Source organism: Triticum aestivum, chromosome 5B, assembly GCF_018294505.1.
Source record: "Triticum aestivum cultivar Chinese Spring chromosome 5B, IWGSC CS RefSeq v2.1, whole genome shotgun sequence".
Classification (NCBI taxonomy): Eukaryota; Viridiplantae; Streptophyta; class Magnoliopsida; order Poales; family Poaceae; genus Triticum; species Triticum aestivum.
In genome coordinates, this window is record NC_057807.1 from 20,308,808 (window position 1) to 20,330,381 (window position 21,574).

At 42.5% G+C, this 21,574-nt stretch overlaps 1 protein-coding gene across 1 annotated transcript; it reads left to right on the forward strand.

Moving 5' to 3' along the window:
* The first annotated feature begins 3,092 nt into the window (after nucleotides 1-3,092).
* On the forward strand, nucleotides 3,093-4,573 carry LOC123115484 (glutathione S-transferase 4-like). The gene is made up of 3 exons (XM_044536633.1): nucleotides 3,093-3,242; nucleotides 3,388-3,436; nucleotides 4,104-4,573. The coding sequence occupies exons 1-3, from the start codon at nucleotides 3,093-3,095 to the stop codon at nucleotides 4,571-4,573; spliced, it is 669 nt and encodes a 222-aa protein (XP_044392568.1).
* Nucleotides 4,574-21,574: the final 17,001 nt, after the last annotated feature.

Genomic DNA, 21,574 nt, shown 5'->3' on the forward strand with positions numbered 1-21,574 from the left:
CAAGGTACTCCCTTGTTCTGTGTGATTTTGGTTTAACCGCCTGGAGTTTTAGTTATGTCGACCGCAGGTATGATCAAGCTCTCTGTTGGGTGTCCTACCTTCGATGGGACGGACTACCCTACTGGAAGAATAAGATGCATATGCATCTTGAGGCAATTGATAACGATCTCTGGTACGTTGTGGAAAATGGTGTTCCCTCTGTCACTCCTACCATCAACGCTGCTAATGTGAAGAGATTCAAGCAACTCGACTCTCAAGCGAAGAACATCATATGTGGCCATCTGAGTAAAGGGCAGTATGGCAGAGTGAATGCTTTGGAGACAGCAAAACTTATCTGGGACAAACTGTCCAAGGTCAATGAAGGAGGCTCAACACAACGTGACTCTCGAGTTGACGTTCTTCGTGATCTCTTCAACTGCTTCAAAAGACTCAACAATGAAAAGGTTCAGCAAACCTTCGATCGCCTCACTGAGATTTCAAATGAGCTTCAAGCACTTGGTGCCACTGACATCACCGATCATGAGGTGGTGAAGAAATTGCTTCGAACGCTTCATTCCTCATTCAACACCCTTGCACTGATGATATAAGAATGTGGAGACTACAAGTCGCTTGATCCCTATCCTCGAGAGGCTAAACACTCATGAGTTCCAGCTTGCTGAGAAGAGAGATCTCTATGGACCAAGCTACAACAGATCACACCTCTGAAGGCCAAGGCAGTATCTGAATCTGAAGGTGAGGATTCTGGTAGCAGCCTTGGTGATCCTAAAGAACTGAGCCAGGAGCTAGCAATGCTCGTGAGGAAATTCCAGAAGTTCTCAAGACGTGGTCGCTTTGGAAAATCCTCAAGAAGTGATGACATAAGATCTGATTCCTCATCCCGAGACTACAAGAAGAGACTGTGCCACAAATGCAAGAAACCCGGTCACTACATTCAAGATTGTCCTCAGTGGGAAAAGGAATCAAATAATAAGAAGTACAAGGGTTATAGTTCTGATGACTCAAAGAAGAAGAAGAAATCTTCAAAGTCCTCATCATCAAAATCCTCGAAGTCTTCGTCTCACAAGAAGAGCAGCTCCAAGAAGGCTCGGGCATTCATTGGCCAGGAAATGGACTCTAAGGCTGAATTGAAGAAAATGAGGAAGAGGAGGCATCCGAGGAGTCAGAATCTGGTGTGGCGAGCCTATCCTAGCTACTGCATTCGTCAGCAAGTCTATCTTCAACTCTTAGGAGAATGACTTCTCCAACACGGCTGACGATGATGATGATGGCTACGCTCCCACCTATTGCTTCATGGCAAAGGGTTCCAAGGTACTCAAATATCCCTCCTCTGAATCAAGTGAGGATGAATCTGATGAAAACCTCAAGCCTAGATATTCTAAACTTTCTAAGATTGCTGTAAAACAACAAAAGGCTTTTGAAAAGGTTCAAAGTATGCTAGACAAGAGCGATGATATGTTGGGTGAAGAAATGGATCGCATCAAAACTTTGACTGAAAATCTTCAGAGACTTCAGTCCAAGTTTGACAATCTTCAGAGTCATCATAACACTCTCTTATCTGATCATGAGAAGCTTTCTTGTGAATTTATTCAAAGAAAACACGATCTTGAGAAGCTAAGGGTGAGTTATGAAGATCTCCACAATGTCTTCCCTTAGGCTCAAGTATGGTGAAGTGTCATGTAGTCCGCATTCACATGACACCACTAAAGGAAGAAAACATACATATCATCAAAATATCGAACAAATACTAACTTTACATGATTACTTATAACAAGACTTCTCTCATGTCCTCAAGAACAAAAGTAACTACTCACAAATCATATTCATGTTCAAGATCAAAGGGGTATTGAATATGCTTAAGGATCTGAACATTTAAAATTCCACCAAATAAACAAATTAGTATCAACTATAAGATGTAATCAACACTACTAGCAACCCACAGGTACCAATCTGAGGTTTTGGGACAGAGATTAAATACAAGAGATCAACTAGGATTTGAGAGGAGATAGTGTTGGTGAAGGTGTTGATGAAGATTGGTCCTCCCATGATGAGAGGATCATTGGTGATGTCGATGATTTCAATTTCCCCCTCCCAGAGGGAAGTTCCCCTCGCGGAATCGCTCTGTCGGAGAGCAAAAATGCTCCTTCCCAGGTTCCACCTCAAGACGGCGGCAGTTCGCCCCGAAAGTCTTCTCTTTATTTTTCTAGGGCAAATAGACTCATATAGCAAAAGATAGGCACTGGATGCCTGTTGGGGGGCCTACGAGCTCATAGGGCGCGCTCTAGGGGCGCCCCCTGAGCTTGTCGCTCCCTGGTGGCCCCCCTTTTGGTAATTCTTCCGCCATTTTTTATGTATTCCAAAATAATTCTTCATAAATTTTTAGGTCATTTGGAGTTGTGGAGAATATCTATCTCTATTGTAGCCTTTTCAGGTCTAGAATTCCAGCTGCCGGCAATCTCCCTCTTCATGTGAAACTTGAAAAATAAAAGACAAAAGGCATTAGAATTGCATCATAAAGTGAAATAACAAACCAAAACATAATAAATAATAGTAGTGAAACATGATGCAAAATTGATGTATTAGCCACCTCGAGGGTGAGAGCGTTGAGCAGGCAGAGCACCAAGTGGACTTGTCGAGGAGCATGAGGCCCTCCGTGGTGGGGCAAATACGTCGTGTCCATCGAGCTCCAGCAGTTCCTCATGCCATGAACAACCGGTGGACGTGTTGATGAGGCATGGCGGCTGCGGTGGCTTGTCCTCTTGAGCATGATCTACCGGTGCGGGTGGAAGCAGCGATCCATGATGTCTTGTGCGCGCAGGGTCCGAGGAGCAAATATGCCATGGATGGAAGATCGCACTGAAGTAGATAGAGTCAGCAACGCAACGAGGAGGCACTCGGTGATCAAACCCGCCGGCCCATCCTTGAGGTTTGTCTAGTCCCGAGGTCTTTGGTTAAAAGAACAAGGGTTGAAGGAGATCAGCTTGACATACATGGAGGACGATGCTAGCTCCGTAACTAGTAGTGCTCGATGATGAAGTACATAAATGGACCCATAGTAGTGCACTGCAAACAAAAAGGGAGAAGAAGAAGAAGGGATGGCGCCCATGAAGGTGTACGGCTGGGCGGTGTCACCATGGATGGCGCGGGTCCTCGTCTGGCTGGAGGAGGCCGGCGCCGAGTACGAGCTCGTGCCCATGAGCCGCAACGACAGCGACCACCGCCGGCCGAAGCACCTCGCCAGAAACGTACGTCTGCTATCCTATCCTATAAACTCCTCAAGATCCAACTTCTTCTGCCCTGCCTACGTGTCTCTTGGAAGCAAGAAACAGAGTGGTCAACCGCGTTTGCGTGCTCAACTACTAACCCTGTTCCCGTCCGACAATTCTGCAGCCCTTCGGTGAGATCCCGGTGCTGGAGGACGGCGATCTCATGCTTTACCATAAGCCTTCACGATTTTTGACTTCTTCTTTTCGATTTAGTAGTTGTGGTTTTCCATGTAGCTGCCTGTTGCATCGATTCTTCAGTACTCACTCCGTTCCATAATATAGTGCCTCTAGATTTTTATAAAAGTCAAATAATACAAACTTTGACCATGTTTATAGAGAAAAGTGGGCATATTTAGAATACCAAATGCAGATCATTGGATACATCATGAGTTATATTTTCAGAATGTACATGTTTGGTATTGTAGATGTAGACAATTTTCTCTATACACTTGGTCAAAGTTGGTAAAGTTTGACTTTCGCAAAAACCTATAGACACTACATTGTGGAATGGAGGGAGTACTATGTACCACTACCACTCAACATTTTCTGCAGCCTTTGAATTTGTATTCTTGAGAGACTCTACCTGAATTATCTCTAAGAGGTTTACAAGAACCTCGATGAAATTAGTTGTCTTGTCCATTTCCTGGCATGCCCTCTGCAGCTAGCCAAATGGTTAACCTCACAATCGCACTTGATTTTATTTTTTATTTTATTTTTTTGTAAAAAGGAGGGTGACCCTGACCTCTGCATCATTGCGAACAGCCAAATGAGAATCATGAATTTATTTGTAGGGTTCAGTTACATCAACATGCTTCTGATGCAATACCGTTCTTTTCCCAGAATCCCGTGCCATCGCAAGGCATATTCTCCGCAAGTACAAGCCTGAGCTTCTAGGAGCGGGCAGCCTTCAGGAGTCAGCGATGGTGGATGTATGGGTCGACGTGGATGCCCACCAGCTCGAGCCCGTACTCAAGCCCATCGTGGTGAACTGCATCATCAACCCGTTCGTCGGTAGGGACGTTGAACAGGGCATCGTCGATGAGAGCGTCCAGAAGCTGAAGAAGCTGTTGGAGGTGTATGAGGCGAGGCTGTCAAGCAACAAGTATCTGGCCGGTGATTCCATAAGCTTCGCCGACCTCACCCATTTCAACTTTATGCGCTACTTCATGGCGACAAAGCACGCGGTCGTGCTCGACGCATACCCGCACGCCAAGGCATGGTGGGAGGCATTGTTGGCAAGGCCATCCGTCAAGAAGGTGATAGCTGGCATGCCTCCGGATTTCGGATTCGGGAGCAGGAGAATACCATGATAAATCATGCTTGTGTGTTTGTGATGCTCTAATTATCTTTACTGAACCCACCGGAAATAATGTAAGCAAGATATTTATGTGTGGGGTGTGGATATGAAATGGCTTGTTTGACGAAATAGTGTTTCCCCCGCTTTATATAGAAAGTAAACATCACCGAAAAATTCAATACAAACTCATGCCACCACAACACAACATACACATCCAAGGCTGGATACAAAGGCACTGAAACAGCAACACCACCACATAGAACTCCAAACAAACATCAAGTGTACAAGAAGCATCGCTAAGAAGTTGCCGAGGCACTCAAACGTGGACAAGCCACTGCAACGAGACAAAGCCAAGCATGACGGACCCTGGCGTCCAAGGCGACACCTTCAAGAAGGGAACAATGCCGGAGCACCGCCACCACCTAATCCAAAGATCATGGTTTCCTTCGAAGCACCACGATGAACAATGAGTAACCGCGATGACGCCTTCAAGAAGGGGATGACGCCACAACGTTGCCACCGAAGCCAGCCTGACAAGTCAGAACGAGTTTTCACCTTAGCCGACACTCATCAACACCGAGATGTGCTACGATCAACCGCATCATCGACACAGTACGTCATACCCCTGCCACCACGCTGCCCAATGACAAGGGTCGCCGAAAAGCGCCTGAGTCGTGTGCTCCGCCCACGAGCACCACGACTCCTACCACCAGGACTGCCCCCGGCATCCGAGACCTTCCCTCGGCCATTGAACACCATACGGACATGTCCAACCAAAAAGGGGCAAAAGACCCCGGCCCCCCTTCCACCCGAAGAGGACAACTTGCCAAGATCGATGGCCACCCCGGCCAGATATGGCAAGGGGATCTCGACAGCCGAAGTTGAAGTCACTAGACGGTTTGTACAGCACCACCACGAATGAGGGGCTCCCCTACCTCCCTCCACGAATACCCCCTTTCATCTCCAGCATCTCCTGGCTAATGAGCAGAACCCCAAATCCTAACCAAGAAATCTTCCCTGCATGCTGAGGCCCGTACCTATATATGTAGAGGAGGGAGAGCGCCCACCCGAGTCAGTAGCAGATGAGCCAAAGCTAGAGCACGCCCCGTCACCGCCGCAACTTGACTCGGTCGACCACCACGGCTGCAGCCACACCGCTGCATACCACCACCATGCAACATCCCTGCTCAATCACAGCCACCACTCCCGCGCAGCCCGCAACCACCCAAGGCCAAACCCGAAGGGATCTAGCAAGAGATGCCCGAACACACCGCCACTCGGTCTACAACTTCTCGCAGCCGCCGCACTACCAATGCCACCCAACGCCGAAGCGATGCTGCTACTTGTGAGCCGCGTTGGAATTTCCTCGAAGAGGATAGGATGACGCAGTACAGTAGAAATAAGTATTTCCCTCAGTTAAGAACCAAGCTTATCAATCCAGTAAAAGAACCACGCAACACCTCGTTAGCAGTACTACACACAAAATAACAACTACTTGCACCCAACGTGAACAAGGGGTTGAACATCCCTTGGCGGCTAATTGCAAGGATTAAATCTCGTAGTAATAAATAGATAAATAAAACACAAAAAGGTAAATAAAAATTGCAGGAGGGTATTTCTGAATTTTAATATACTGATAAAAGTAGACCCAGGGGGCCATAGTTTTCATTAGAGGCTTCTCTCTTGAAGATAGCATGCGGTGGGTAAACAAACTACTGTTGGGCAATTGATAGAAAAGCGAGTAATCATAATGATATCTAAGGTAATGATCATGTATATAGGCATCACGTCCGAGACAAGAAGACCAACTCCTGCCTGTATCTATTACTATTACTCCACACATCGATCGTTATCCAACATGCATCTAGAGTATTAAGTTCATAAAAAATGGATTAACGCCTTAAGCAAGATGACATAATTTAGATAAAGTAAACTGATACGTCTCCAATGAATCTATAATTTATTAAGCATTCATGCTATTTTATTAACTGTTTTGAATGATTACGGGCTTTATTATACACATTTATATTACTATTGGGACTAACCTATTAACTGGAGGCCCAGCACATATTTGCTGTTTTATTGAATGTTTCAGTATTTTGAAGAAAAGGAATATCAAACGGAGTCCAAACGGAATGAAACCTTCGGCAGCGTGATTTTTTGGAAGAATATCACCCAGGCGACTTGGAGTTCGTGTCAGAAGAGCCTCGAGGAGGCCAGGAGCTAGGAGGGCGCCCCCCCCCCTACTGGGCGCGCCCCCTTCTCTTGGGCCCCTCGAGCACCCCCCGACCGACTTGTTTCGCCTATATAAGCCTACGTACCCTAAAACCATTGAATAGCAAGATAGATCGGGAGTTCCGCCGCCGCAAGCCTCTGTAGCCAACAAAAACCTCTCGGGAGCCCATTCCGGCACCCTGCCGGAGGGGGAACCCATCACCGGTGGCCATCTTCATCATCCCGGCGCTATCCATGACGAGGAGGGAGTAGTTCACCCTGGGGGCTGAGGATATGTACCAGTAGCTATGTGTTTGATCTCTCTCTCTCTCTCATGTTCTCTCTATGGCACGATCTCGATGTATCCCGAGCTTTGCTATTATAGTTGGATCTTATGATGTTTCTCCCCCCTCTACTCTCTTGTGATGAATTGAGTTTCCCTCTTGAAGTTATCTTATCGGATTGAGTCTTTGATTTGAGAACACTTGATGTATGTCTTGCCATGTTTATCTGTGGTGACAATGGGATATCACATGCTACTTGATGTATGTTTTGGTGACCAACTTGCGGGTTCCGTCCATGAACCTATGCATAGGGGTTGGCACACGTTTTCTTGATTCTCCGGTAGAAACTTTGGGGCACTCTTTGAAGTACTTTGTGTTGGTTCGATGAATCTGAGATTGTGTGATGCATATCGTATAATCATGCTCACGGATACTTGAGGTGACATTGGAGTATCTAGGTGACATTAGGGTTTTGGTTGATTTGTGTCTTAAGGTGTTATTCTAGTATGAACTCTATGATGGATTGAGCGGAAAGAATAGCTTTATGTTATTTTTAATACGAACTCTTGAATAGATAGAACAGAGAGGATAACTTTGAGGTGGTTTCGTACCCTACCATAATCTCTTTGTTTGTTCTCCGCTATTAGTGGCTTTGGAGTGACTCTTTGTTGCATGTTGAGGGATTGTTATATGATCTATCTATGTTATTATTGTTGAGAGAACTTGCACTAGTGAAAGTATGAATCCTAGGCCTTGTTTCCTATCATTGCAATATCGTTTACGCTCACTTTTACCACTTGTTACCTTGCTGTTTTTATAATTTCAGATTACAAATACCTTTATCTACCATCCATATTGCACTTGTATCACCATCTCCTCGCCGAGCTAGTGCACCTATACAATTTGCCATTGTATTGGGTGTGTTGGGGACACAAGAGACTCTTTGCTATTTGGTTGCAGGGTTGTTTGAGAGAGACCATCTTCATCCTACACCTCCTACAGATTGATAAACCTTAGGTCATCCACTTGAGGGAAATTTGCTACTATCCTACAAACTATGCACTTGCAGGCCCAACAACGTCTATAAGAAGAAGGTTGTGTAGTAGACATCAAGCTCTTTAATGGCGCCGTTCCCGGGGAGGTGAGTGCTTGAAAGTATATCTTTAGATCTTGCAATCGAATCTTTTTGTTTCTTGTTTTATCACTAGTTTAGTTTATAAAAGAAAACAAAAAAATGGAATTGAGTTTGTCTCATACGCTTCGTCTTTTTAATATCTTTCATGAGTATGATGAAAAGGAAAATTGTGCTCAAGTGCTAGAAGAAGAAATCTATAGAATGTTTGACACTAAATCTTTGAATGGTGAGCATGATTGCAATGTTGTTAGTATGAATTCCTTGAATATCCATGATGCTAATGATATGCAAAGCCACAAGCTTGGGGAAGTTATGTTTGATGAAGATGATATTTTTTGTCCCCCTAGTTTTGATGAGAAAATTTATTATGATGAAAGCATGCCTCCTATTTATGATGATTATATTGATGAAAGTGGGTTTGGAAGAGTGTCAACTTTAGGAAGTAGTGATCCCACTATTTTTGAGGATGTTGAATCTTATTGTGATGAACATGAAAGTGGATTTGGAAGAGTGTCAACTTTATTTAGTGACAATTCCACTATTTCGGAAGAGGTTCCAATTGATTATGAGAACAAAGTTGCTATCTATGATGATTATTGTGATGACTTGTATGCTATTAAGAATAATGATAACCATGAAACTTGTCATCATGATTTTAGTTTTCAATTGGATTATGCCTCACATGATAATTATTTTGTTGAGTTTGCTCCCACTACTATTGATGAGAATAAATTTGCTTATGTGGAGAGTAGTAAATTTTCTATGCTTGTAGATCATGAAAAGAATGCTTTAGGTGCTGGTTATATTGTTGAATTCATTCATGATGCTACTGAAAATTATTATGAGGGAGGAACATATGCTTGTAGGAATTGCAAGAATATCAAGTTTCCTCTCTATGTGTTAATTTTTTTGAAGCTATGCTTGTTTTGCCTTCCTATGCTAGTTGATTATTGTTCCCATAAGTGGTTTGCTCACAAAATCCCTATGCATAGGAAGTGGGTTAGACTTAAATGTGCTAGTCATATTCTTCATGATTCTCCCATTATGTTTCAATTCTTATCTTTTATGTGAGCATCATTGCCATCATCATGCCTAGCTAGAAAGGCATTAAAGAAAAGCGCTTGTTGGGAGACAACCCAATATTTAACCTTACTGTTTTTGTGTGTACACATGATTATGCTACTGTAGTAATCATGTTTTATAGCTTTTGTTTCAATAAAGTGACAAGTAGAACCTTTGGGAAGACTTGGGTGAAGTTTATGTGATCTTGCTGTAAAAAATAAAAACTTTAGCGCTCACGAGATTAGCTGCCATTTTTTACTGGAGAGTGATTTTAGGTTGGTTCTTTTTGCATATGATTAATAGACAAATTCCTCAGGCCCAGAAATTAATTTGATAATTTCTTTGAGTTCCATAAGTATACGTTTGATACAGATTACTATAGACTGTTCTGTTTTTGACAGATTCTGTTTTCATTGTGTTGCTTGCTTATTTTGATGAATCTATGAGTAGTATCGGAGGGTATGAACCATAGAGAAGTTATAATACAGTAGGTTTAACACCAATATGAATTTAGAATGAGTTCATTACAGTACCTATGTGGTGGTTTTATTTTCTTATACTAATGGAGCTTACGAGTTTTGTTTTGAGTTTTGTGTGGTTGAAGTTTTCAAGTTTTGGGTAAAGATTCGATGGACTATGGAATAAGGAGTGGCAAGAGCCTAAGCTTGGGGATGCCCAAGGAACCCAAGGTAATATTCAAGGACAACCAAGATCCTAAGCTTGGGGATGCCCCGGATGGCATCCCCTCTTTAGTCTTCGTTCATCGGTAATTTTACTTGGAGCTATATTTTTATTCACCACATGATATGTATTTTGCTTGGAGCGTCATTTCTTTTGTTAGTTTTTGCTTGCTGTTATTTAGAATAATATTTTGCATCTTTATTTTCAATAAAAATGTCAAGGATAGCCTTTACCATGCTTGTTTTGCTAGTATACATGTTGCTGTTTGAGAACAAACAGTTTGCCGCTGCTGCAAAAATTCCATAGATAAGTCAGAGAATGGTATAATGTTGAATCTTTTTGAATATTGAGCTATGATAAATCTTCTACATCTTAGTATTTTTCTCATTATTTTTGTAGTTAGGGAAGTATTGATAATCTTGCATTCTTTACAGACTATACTGTTTTGGCAGATTGCTGTTATGTTTGCATTGTTTGCGTATGTTTGCTTGTTTAATGATTCTATTTGAGGATAGGAGTATTAAATATGCAGAGGCATTTATTATGAAATTTTGAATAATAATTTAAGTGATTTGTTACAGTAGAAAATGATAAGGTTTTGCATTGTTTTATACTAACCTATCTCACGAGTTCTTGTTGAGTTTGTTGTGGATGAAGCTTTTGATAAAAAGAAGAGAAACCATGATATGAGAGGAATTAAGGAGACATAAAAGCTCAAGCTTGGGGATGCCCAAGGCACCCCAAAATAATATTTCAAGAAGTCTCAAGCATCTAAGCTTGGGGATGCCCCGGTAGGCATCCCACCTTTCTTCTTCAACAACTATCGGTTAGTATAGGTTGAGCCTAAGTTTTTGCTTCTTCACATGAGTTGTGCTATCCTTGCAATGTCATTTTATTTTGTTTTGCTTTCCGTTTGAATACAATACCAAGACCTGAAATTCTTTAATGAGAGAGAGTCTTCATATAGTTACATAATTATTTAGCTACTCATTGATCTTCACTTACATCTTTTTGGAGTAGTTTGTCATTTACTCGTGTGCTTCACTTATATATTATGAGTAAATGGTTGAATGAGTTGATTGTCATAAATCTGAAATTATATATGTCTCGTTTGCTTATCCCATGGGGAGTAATGACTTCACATCTAAGAAGTAGAGGTTGTAAATTTATTGACGGTTAGCAAGCATTGTATTAGTCATTTGAACAATTCATGAAAGAATACTGAAGGAAGGGATATTTCACATATAAATATATTATCATAGACATCTTTTATAATTGTGAGCACTCATTAAATATGACATGCTAAAGAGTTGATGTTGGACAAAGAAGACAATGTAATGGGTTATGTTTTCTCACATCTTAGTTAAAGTATATTGTCATGGATCATTCAAACATGTTGAGCTTGACTTTCCCCCTCATGCTAGCCAAAAATTCCTTGCACCAAGTAGAGATACTACTTGTGCTTCCAAATATCCTTAAACCCAGTTTTGCCATGAGAGTCCACCATACCTACCTATGGATTGAGTAAGATCCTTCAAGTAAGTTGTCATCCGTGCAAGCAATAAAAATTGCTCTCTAGTTATGCATGACTTATTAGTGCGGAGAAAATAAGCTTTGTACAATCTTGCTATGCAAGCAATAAAAGCGACGGACTGCATAATAAAGGTCCATATACAAGGGGCAATATAAAGTGACGTTCTTTCGCTTTAAGATTTTGTGTATCCAACCCTAAAAGCGCATGACAACCTTGAAGGAAATATGACCTAGAGGCAATAATAAAGTTATTATTTATTTCCTTATATCATGATAAATGTTTATTATTCATGGTAGAATTGTATTAACCGGAAACATGATACATGTGTGAATACATAGACAAACTTAATGTCACTAGTATGCCTCTGCTTGACTAGCTCATTAATCAAAGATGGTTATGTTTCCTAACCATAGACATGTGTTGTCATTTGATTAAAGAGATCACATCATTAGGAGAATGATGTGATTGACTTGACCCATTCCGTTAGCCTAGCACTTGATCGTTTAGTATGTTGCTATTGCTCTCTTCATGACTTATACAAAGTTCCTAAAACTATGAGATTATGCAACTCCCGTTTACCGGAGGAACACTTTGTGTGCTACCAAACGTCACAACGTAACTGGGTGATTATAAAGGAGCTCTACAGGTGTCTCCAAAGGTAGATGTTGAGTTGGCATATTTCGAGATTAGGTTTTGTCACTCCGATTGTCGGAGAGGTATCTCTGGGCCCTCTCGGTAATGCACATCACTATAAGCCTTGCAAGCAATGTGGCCAATGAGTTGGTTACGGAATGATGCATTACGTAACGAGTAAAGAGACTTGCCAGTAACGAGATTGAACTAGGTATTGGATACCGACGATCGAACCTCGGGTAAGTAACATACCGATGACAAAGGGAACAACGTATGTTGTTATGTGGTTTGACCGATAAAGATCTTCGTAGAATATGTAGGAGCCAATAGGAGCATCCAGGTTCCGCTATTGGTTATTGATCGAGAATAGTTCTAGGTCATGTCTACATAGTTCTCGAACCCGTAGGGTCCGCACGCTTAACGTTACGATGACAGTTTTATTATGAGTTTATAAGTTTTGATGTACCGAAGGTTGTTCGGAGTCCCGGATGTGATCATGGACATGACGAGGAGTCTCGAAATGGTCGAGACATAAAGATTGATATATTGGAAGCCTATATTTGGATATCGGAATGGTTCCGGGTGAAATCGGGATTTTACCGGAGCACCAGGGTGTTACCGGAACCCTCCCCGGGGTTATTGGGCCTTAATGGGCCCTAAGGGAGAAGAGGAGAGGAGGCAAGAGGTGGGCTGCGCCCCCTCCCCTCCCTAGTCCGAATAGGACAAGGAGAGGGGGGCGGCGCCCCCCTTTCCTTCCCCTCTTCCGCCTCCTTCCCCCTTCTCCTTCTCCAACTAGGAAAGAAGAGAGTCCTACTCCCGGTGGGAGTAGGACTCCCCCTTGGCGCGCCCTCCTTGGCCGGCCGCCCCCTCCCCCTTGGCTCCTTTATATACAGGGGCAAGGGGGCACCTCTACACACAAGTTGATCTTCGTGATCATTCCTTAGCCGTGTGCGGTGCCCCCCTCCACCATATTCCACCTTGGTCATATCGTTGCAGTGTTTAGGCGAAGCCCTGCGTCGGTAGAACATCATCATCGTCACCACGCCGTCGTGCTGACGGAACTCATCCCCGACACCCTGCTGGATCGGAGTCCGGGGATCGTCATCGAGCTGTACGTGTGCTGAACTCGGAGGTGTCGTACGTTCGGTGCTTGGATCGGTCGGATCGTGAAGACGTACGACTACATCAACCGCGTTTTCATAACGCTTCCTCTTTCGGTCTACGAGGGTACGTGGACACAATATCCTCTCTCGTTGCTATGCATCACCATGATCTTGCGTGTGCATAGGAATTTTTTTTGAAATTACTACGTTACCTAACAGTGGCATCCGAGCCTAGGTTTTATGCGTTGATGTTATTTGCACGAGTAGAACACAAGTGAGTTGTGGGCGATATAAGTCATACTGCTTACCAGCATGTCATACTTTGGTTCAGTGGTATTGTTGGATGAAGCGGCCCAGACCGACATTACGTGTACGCTTACGCGAGACTGGTTTTACCGCCGTGCTTTGCACACAGGTGGCTAGCGGGTGTCTATTTCTCCAACTTTAGTTGAACCGAATGTGGCTACGCCCGGTCCCTGCGAAGATTAAAACAGCACTAACTTGACGAACTATCGTTATGGTTTTGATGCGTAGGTAAGAACGGTTCTTGCTCAGCCCGTAGCAGCCACGTAAAATTTGCAAACAACAAAGTAGAGGACGTCTAACTTGTTTTTGCAGGGCATGTTGTGATGTGATATGGTCAAGACGTGATGCTATATTTTATTGTATGAGATGATCATGTTTTGTAACCGAAGTTATCGGCAACTGGCGGGAGCCATATGGTTGTCGCTTTATTGTATGAAATGCAAACGCCCTGTAATTGCTTTACTTCATCACTAAGCGGTAGTGATAGTCGTAGAAGCAATAGATGGCGTAACGACAACGATGCTACGATGGAGATCAAGGTGTCGCATCGGTGATGATGGTGATCACGACGGTGCTTCGGAGATGGAGATCACAAGCACAAGATGATGATTGCCATATCATATCACTTATATTGATTGCACGTGATGTTTATCCTTTATGCATCTTATCTTGCTTTGTTTGACGGTAGCATTTTAAGATGATCTCTCACTAAAATTTCAAGAAGTGTTCTCCCGGAGTATGCACCGTTGTGAAAGTTCTTCGTGCTGAGACACCACGTGATGATCGGGTGTGATAGGCTCTACGTTCAAATACAACGGGTGCAAAACAGTTGCACACGCGAAATACTCAGGTTAAACTTGACGAGCCTAGCATATACAGATATGGCCTCGGAACACAGAGACCGAAAGGTCGAACGTGAATCATATAGTAGATATGATCAACATAGTGATGTTCACCATTGAAACTACTCCATCTCACGTGATGATCGGACATGGTTTAGTTGATATGGATCATGTAATCACTTAGAGGATTAGAGGGATGTCTATCTAAGTGGGAGTTCTTTAGTAATATGATTAATTGAACTTTAATTTATCATGAACTTAGTCCTGGTAGTATTTTGCAAATTATGTTGTAGATCAATAGCTTGCATTATTGCTTTCATATGTTTATTTTGATATGTTCTTATAGAAAAATGTGTTGAAAGATGTTAGTAGCAATGATGCGGATTGGATCCGTGATCTGAGGTTTTTCCTCATTGCTGGGCAGAAAAATTATGTCCTTAATGCACTGCTAGGTGACAGACCGATTGCAGGAGCAGATGCAGACGTTATGAACATTTGGCTGGCTCAATATGATGACTACTTGACAGTTTAGTGCACCATGCTTAACGGCTTAGAATCGGGACTTCAAAGACGTTTTTGAACGTCCTGGACCATATGAGATGTTCCAGGAGTTGAAGTTGATATTTCAAGCAAATACCCGAGTTGAGAGATATGGAGTCTCCAACAAATTCTATGGCTAAAATATGGAGGAGAATCGCTCAACTAGTGAGCATGTGCTCAGATTGTCTGGGTACTACAGTTGCTTGAATAAAGTGGGAGTTAATCTTCCAGATAAGATAGTGATTGACAGAATTCTCTAGTCACCACCACCAAGTTAGTAGAACTTCGTGATGAACTATAATATGAAAGGGATGATGAAAACAATTCCCAAGCTCTTCGCGATGCAAAAATCGGCGAAGGTAGAAATCAAAGAAAAACATCAAAGTGTTGATGGTGGACAAGATCACTAGTTTCAAGAAAAAGGGCAAAGGGAAGAAGGGGAACTTCAAGAAGAACAGCAAGCAAGTTGCTGCTCAAGTGAAGAAGCCCAAGTCTGGACCTAAGCCTAAGACTAAGTGATTCTACTACAAAGGGACTGGTCACTGGAAGTGGAACTACCCCAAGTATTTGGCGGATAAGAAGGATGGCAAAGTGAACATAGGTATATTTGATATACATGCTATTGATGTGTACTTTACTAGTGTGTATAGCAATCCCTTGGTATTTGATACTGGTTCAGTTGCTAAGAGTAGTAACTCGAAACGGGAGTTGCAGAATAAACAGAAACTAGTTGAGGGTGAGGTGACGATGAGTGTTGGAAGTAGTTCCAAGATTGATATGATCATCATCGCACACTCCCTATACTTTCGGGATTAGTGTTGAACCTAAATAAATGTTATTTGGCGTTTGCGTTGAGCATGAATATGATTTGATCATGTTTATTGCAATACGGTTATTCATGTAAGTTAGAGAATAATTATTGTTCCGTTTACATGAATAAAACCTTCTATGGTCATACACCCAATGAAAATGGTTTGTTGGATCTCGATCGTGTGATACACATATTCATAATATTGAAACCAAAAGATGTAAAGTTAATAATGATAGTGCAACTTTTTGTGGCACTGCCGTTTAGGTCATATTGGTGTAAAGCGCATGAAGAAACTCCATAAAAGATGGATTTTCGGAATCACTTGGTTATGAATCATTTTGATGCTTGCGAACCGTGTCTTTTGGGCAAGATGACTAAAACTCCATTCTCTGGAACAATGGAACGAGCTACTGACTTATTGGAAATAATACATACCGATGTATGCGATCCAATGAGTGTTGATGCTCGTGGCGGGTATCGTTATTTTCTGACCTTCACAAGATAAATTGAGCAGATATGAGTATGTCTACTTAATGAAGCACAAGTCTGAAACATTTGAAAAGTTCAAAGATTTTCAGAGTGAAGTGGAGAATCATCGTAACAAGAAAATAAAGTTTCTGCAATTTGATCGCGGAGACAAATATTTGAGTTACGAGTTTGGTTTTCAATTAAAACAATGTGGAATAGTTTCACAAACTCATGCCACCTGGAACACCACAACGTAATGGTGTGTCCGAACGTCGTAACCGCACTTTATTGGATATGGTGCGATCTATGATGTCTCTTACAGATTTACCGCTATCGTTTTGGGGTTATGCATTAGAGACAGCTGCATTCACTTTAAATTGGGCACCATCAAAATCCGTTGAGACGACGCCTTATGAACTGTGGTTTGGCAAGAAACCAAAGTTGTCGTTTCTTAAAGTTTGGGGCTGCGATGCTTATGTGAAGAAACTTCAACCAGATAAGCTCGAACCGAAATCGGAGAAATGTGTCTTCATAGGATACCCAAAAGAGACAATTGGGGACACCTTCTATCACAGATCTGAGGGCAAGATTTTCGTTGCTAAATTCGGATCCTTTCTAGAGAAGGAGTTTCTCTCGAAAGAAGTGAGTGGGAGGAAAGTAGAACTTGATGAGGTAACTGTACCTTCTCCCTTATTGGAAAGTAGTTCATCACAAGAACTGGTTCATGTGACAACTACACCAATTAGTGACGAAGCTAATGATATTGATCATGAATCTTCAGATCAAGTTCCTACTGAACTTCATAGGTCTACCAGAGTAAGGTCCGCACCAGAGTGGTACGGTAATCCTGTTTTGAAGGTCATGTTACTTGACCATGGCGAACCTGCGAACTATGAGGAAGCGATGATGAGCCCAGATTCCGCAAAATGGCTTGAAGCCATCAAATCTGAGATAGGATCCATGTATGAGAACAAAGTATGGACTTTGGTTGACTTGCCCGATGATCGGCAAGCTATAGAAAATAAATAGATCTTCAAGAAGAAGACGGACGTTGATAGTAGTGTTACTATCTACAAAGCTAGACTTGTCGAAAAAGGTTTTTGACAAAGTTCAAGGTGTTGAATACAATGAGATTTTCTCACTCGTATCAATGCTTAAAAGTCTGTCCAAATCATGTTAGCAATTGCCACATTTTATGAAACTTGGCAAATGGATGTCAAAACTACATTCCTTAATGGATTTATTAAAGAAGAGTTGTATATGATACAACTAGAAGGTTTTGTCAATCCTAAAGATGCTAAACAAAGTGTGCAAGCTCCAGCAATCCATCAATGGACCGGTGCAAGCATCTCGGAGTTGGAATATACACTTTGATGAGTTGATCAAAGCATATGGTTTTATACAGACTTTTTGAGAAGCCTGTATTTACAAGAAAGTGAGTGGGAGCTCTGTAGCATTTCTAATATTATATGTGGATGACATATTGTTGATTGGAAATGATATAGAAATTCTGGATAACATGAAAGGATACTTGAATAAGAGTTTTTCAAAGCAAGACCTCGGTGAAGCTACTTACACATTGAGCATCAAGATCTATATAGATAGATCAAGACACTTGATAAGATTTTTTCAATGAGTACATACCTTGATAAATTTTTTGAAATAGTTCAAAATGGAACAGTCAAAGAAGGAGTTCTTGCCTGTGTTGCAAGGTGTGAAGTTGAGTAAGACTCAAGACCCGACCATGGCAGAAAACAGAAAGAGAATGAAAAGTCATTCCCTATGCCTCAGTCATAGGTTCTATAAAGTGTACTATGCTGTGAACCAGACCTATTGTAGACCTTGTTCTGAGTTTGACAAAGTAATACAATTTTGATCTAATAGTAGATCACTGGACAGCGGTCAAGAATATCCTTAGTGAGGACTAAGGAGATGTTTCTCGATTATGGAGGTGATAAAAGAGTTCGTCGTAAAGAGCTACATCGGTGCAAGCTTTTACACCGATCCAGACGACTCTAAGTCTCAATCTGGATGCATATTGAAAGTGGGAGCAATTAGCTAGAGTAGCTCCGTGTAGAGCATTGTAGACATAGAATATTTGCAAAATACATACGGCTCTGAATGTGACAGACCCGTTGACTAAGCTTCTCTCACGAGCAAAACATGATCACACCTTAGTACTCTTTTGGGTGTTAATCACATAGCAATGTGAACTAGATTATTTGACTCTAGTAAACCCTTTGGGTGTTGGTCACATGACGATGTGAACTATGGGTGTTAATCATATACAGATGTGAATATTGGTGTTAAATCACATGGCATGTGAACTAGATTATTGACTCTAGTGCAAGTGGGAGACTGAATGAAATATGCCCTACAGGCAATAATAAAGTTATTATTTATTTCCTTATATCATGATAAATGTTTATTATTCATGCTAGAATTGTATTAACCGGAAACATGATACATGTGTGAATACATAGACAAACTTAATGTCACTAGTATGCCTCTACTTGACTAGCTCATTAATCAAAGATGGTTATGTTTCCTAACCATAGACATGTGTTGTCATTTGATTAAAGAGATCACATCATTAGGAGAATGATGTGATTGACTTGACCCATTCCGTTAGCCTAGAACTTGATCATTTAGTATGTTGCTATTGCTTTCTTCATGACTTATACAAAGTTCCTAAAACTATGAGATTATGCAACTCCCGTTTACCGGAGGAACAGTTTGTGTGCTACCAAACGTCACAACGTAACTGGGTGATTATAAAGGAGCTCTATAGGTGTCTCCAAAGTTAGATGTTGAGTTGGCGTATTTTGAGATTAGGTTTTGTCACTCCGATTGTCGGAGAGGTATCTCTGGGCCCTCTCTGTAATGCACATCACTATAAGCCTTGCAAGCAATGTGGCCAATGAGTTGGTTACGGAATGATGCATTACGTAACGAGTAAAGAAACTTTCTGGTAACGAGATTGAACTAGGTATTGGATACCAACGATCGAACCTCGGGTAAGTAACATACCGATGACAAAGGGAACAACGTATGTTGTTATGCGGTTTGACCGATAAAGATCTTCGTATAATATGTAGGAGCCAATATGAGCATCCAGGTTCCGCTATTGGTTATTGATCGAAAATAGTTCTAGGTCATGTCTACATAGTTCTCGAACCCGTAGGGTCCGCACGCTTAACGTTACGATGACAGTTTTATTATGAGTTTATAAGTTTTGATGTACCGAAGGTTGTTCGGAGTCCCGGATGTGATCACGGACATGACGAGGAGTCTCGAAATGGTCGAGACATAAAGATTGATATATTGGAAGCCTATATTTGGGTATCGGAATGGTTCTGGGTGAAATCGGGATTTTACCGGAGCACCGGGGGGTTACCGGAACCCTCCCGGGGGTTATTGGGCCTTAATGGGCCCTAAGGGAGAAGAGGAGAGGAGGCAAGAGGTGGTCTGCGCCCCCTCCCCTCCCTAGTCCGAATAGGACAAGGAGAGGGGGGCGACGCCCCCCCTTTCCTTCCCCTCTTCCCCCTCCTTCCCCCTTCTCCTTCTTGAACTAGGAAAGAAGGGAGTCCTACTCCCGGTGGGAGTAGGACTCCCCCTTGGCGCGCCCTCCTTGGCCGGCCGCCCCCTCCCCCTTGGCTCCTTTATATACGGGGGCAAGGGGGCACCTCTACACACAAGTTGATCTTCGTGATCGTTCCTTAGCCGTGTGCGGTGCCCCCCTCCACCATATTCCACCTCGGTCATATCGTTGCAGTGTTTAGGCGAAGCCCTACATCGGTAGAACATCATCATCGTCACCACGCCGTCGTGCTGGCGGAACTCATCCCCGACACCCTGCTAGATCGGAGTCCGGGGATCGTCATCGAGCTGAACGTGTGCTGAACTCGGAGGTGTCGTACGTTCGGTGCGTGGATCGGTCGGATTGTGAAGACGTACGACTACATCAACCGCGTTGTCATAACGCTTCCGCTTTCGGTCTACGAGGGTACGTGGACACACTCTCCCCTCTCGTTGCTATGCATCACCATGATCTTGCGCGTGCGTAGGAATTTTTTTGAAATAACTACGTTACCTAACAGTGGCATCCGAGCCTAGGTTTTATGCGTTGATGTTATTTGCACGAGTAGAACACAAGTGAGTTGTGGGCGATACAAGTCATACTGCTTACCAGCATGTCATACTTTGGTTCAGCGGTATTGTTGGATGAAGCGGCCCGGACCGACATTACGCGTACGCTTACGCGAGACTGGTTTTACCGCCATGCTTTGCACACAGGTGACTAGCGTGTGTCTGTTTCTCCAACTTTAGTTGAACCGAGTGTGCCTACGCCCGGTCCTTGCGAAGGTTAAAGCAACACTAACTTGACGAACTATCGTTGTGGTTTTGATGCGTAGGTAAGAACGGTTCTTGCTCAGCCTGTAGCAGCCAGGTAAAATTTGCAAACAACAAAGTAGAGGACGTCTAACTTGTTTTTGCAGGGCATGTTGTGATGTGATATGGTCAAGACGTGATGCTATATTTTATTGTATGAGATGATCATGTTTTGTAACCGAAGTTATCGGCAACTGGCAGGAGCCATATGGTTGTCGCTTTATTATATGAAATGCAAACGCCCTATAATTGCTTTACTTCATCACTAAGCGGTAGCGATAGTCGTAGAAGCAATAGATGGCGTAACGACAACGATGCTACGATGGAGATCAAGGTGTCGCGCCTGTGACGATGGTGATCACGACGGTGCTTCAGAGATGGAGATCACAAGCACAAGATGATGATGGCCATATCATATCACTTATATTGATTGCATGTGATGTTTATCCTTTATGCATCTTATCTTGCTTTGTTTGACGGTAGCATTTTAAGATGATCTCTCACTAAAATTTCAAGAAGTGTTCTCCCTGAGTATGCACCGTTGTTAAAGTTCTTCGTGCTGAGACACCACGTGATGGTTGGGTGTGATAGGCTCTACACTCAAATACAACGGGTGCAAAACAGTTGCACACGCGAAATACTCAGGTTAAACTTGACGAGCCTAGCATATACAGATATGGCCTCGGAACACGGAGACCGAAAGGTCGAACTTGAATCATATAGTAGATATGATCAACATAGTGATGTTCACCATTGAAACTACTCCATCTCACGTGATGATCGGACATGGTTTAGTTGATATGGATCATGTAATCACTTAGAGGATTAGAGGGATGTCTATCTAAGTGGGAGTTCTTTAGTAATATGATTAATTGAACTTTAATTTATCATGAACTTAGTCCTGGTAGTATTTTACAGATTATGTGGTAGATCAATAGCTTGCATTGTTGCTTTCATATGTTTATTTTGATATGTTCCTAGAGAAAATTGTGTTGAAAGATGTTAGTAG

Coding starts and splice junctions, on each gene's coding strand:
- LOC123115484 (XM_044536633.1), top strand. CDS start 3,093: ATGGCGCCCATGAAGGTGTACGGCTGGGCGGTGTCACCATGGATGGCG. Junction 3,243..3,387: donor CGAAGCACCTCGCCAGAAAC/GTACGTCTGCTA, acceptor ACAATTCTGCAG/CCCTTCGGTGAGATCCCGGT. Junction 3,437..4,103: donor CGGCGATCTCATGCTTTACC/ATAAGCCTTCAC, acceptor TTCTTTTCCCAG/AATCCCGTGCCATCGCAAGG.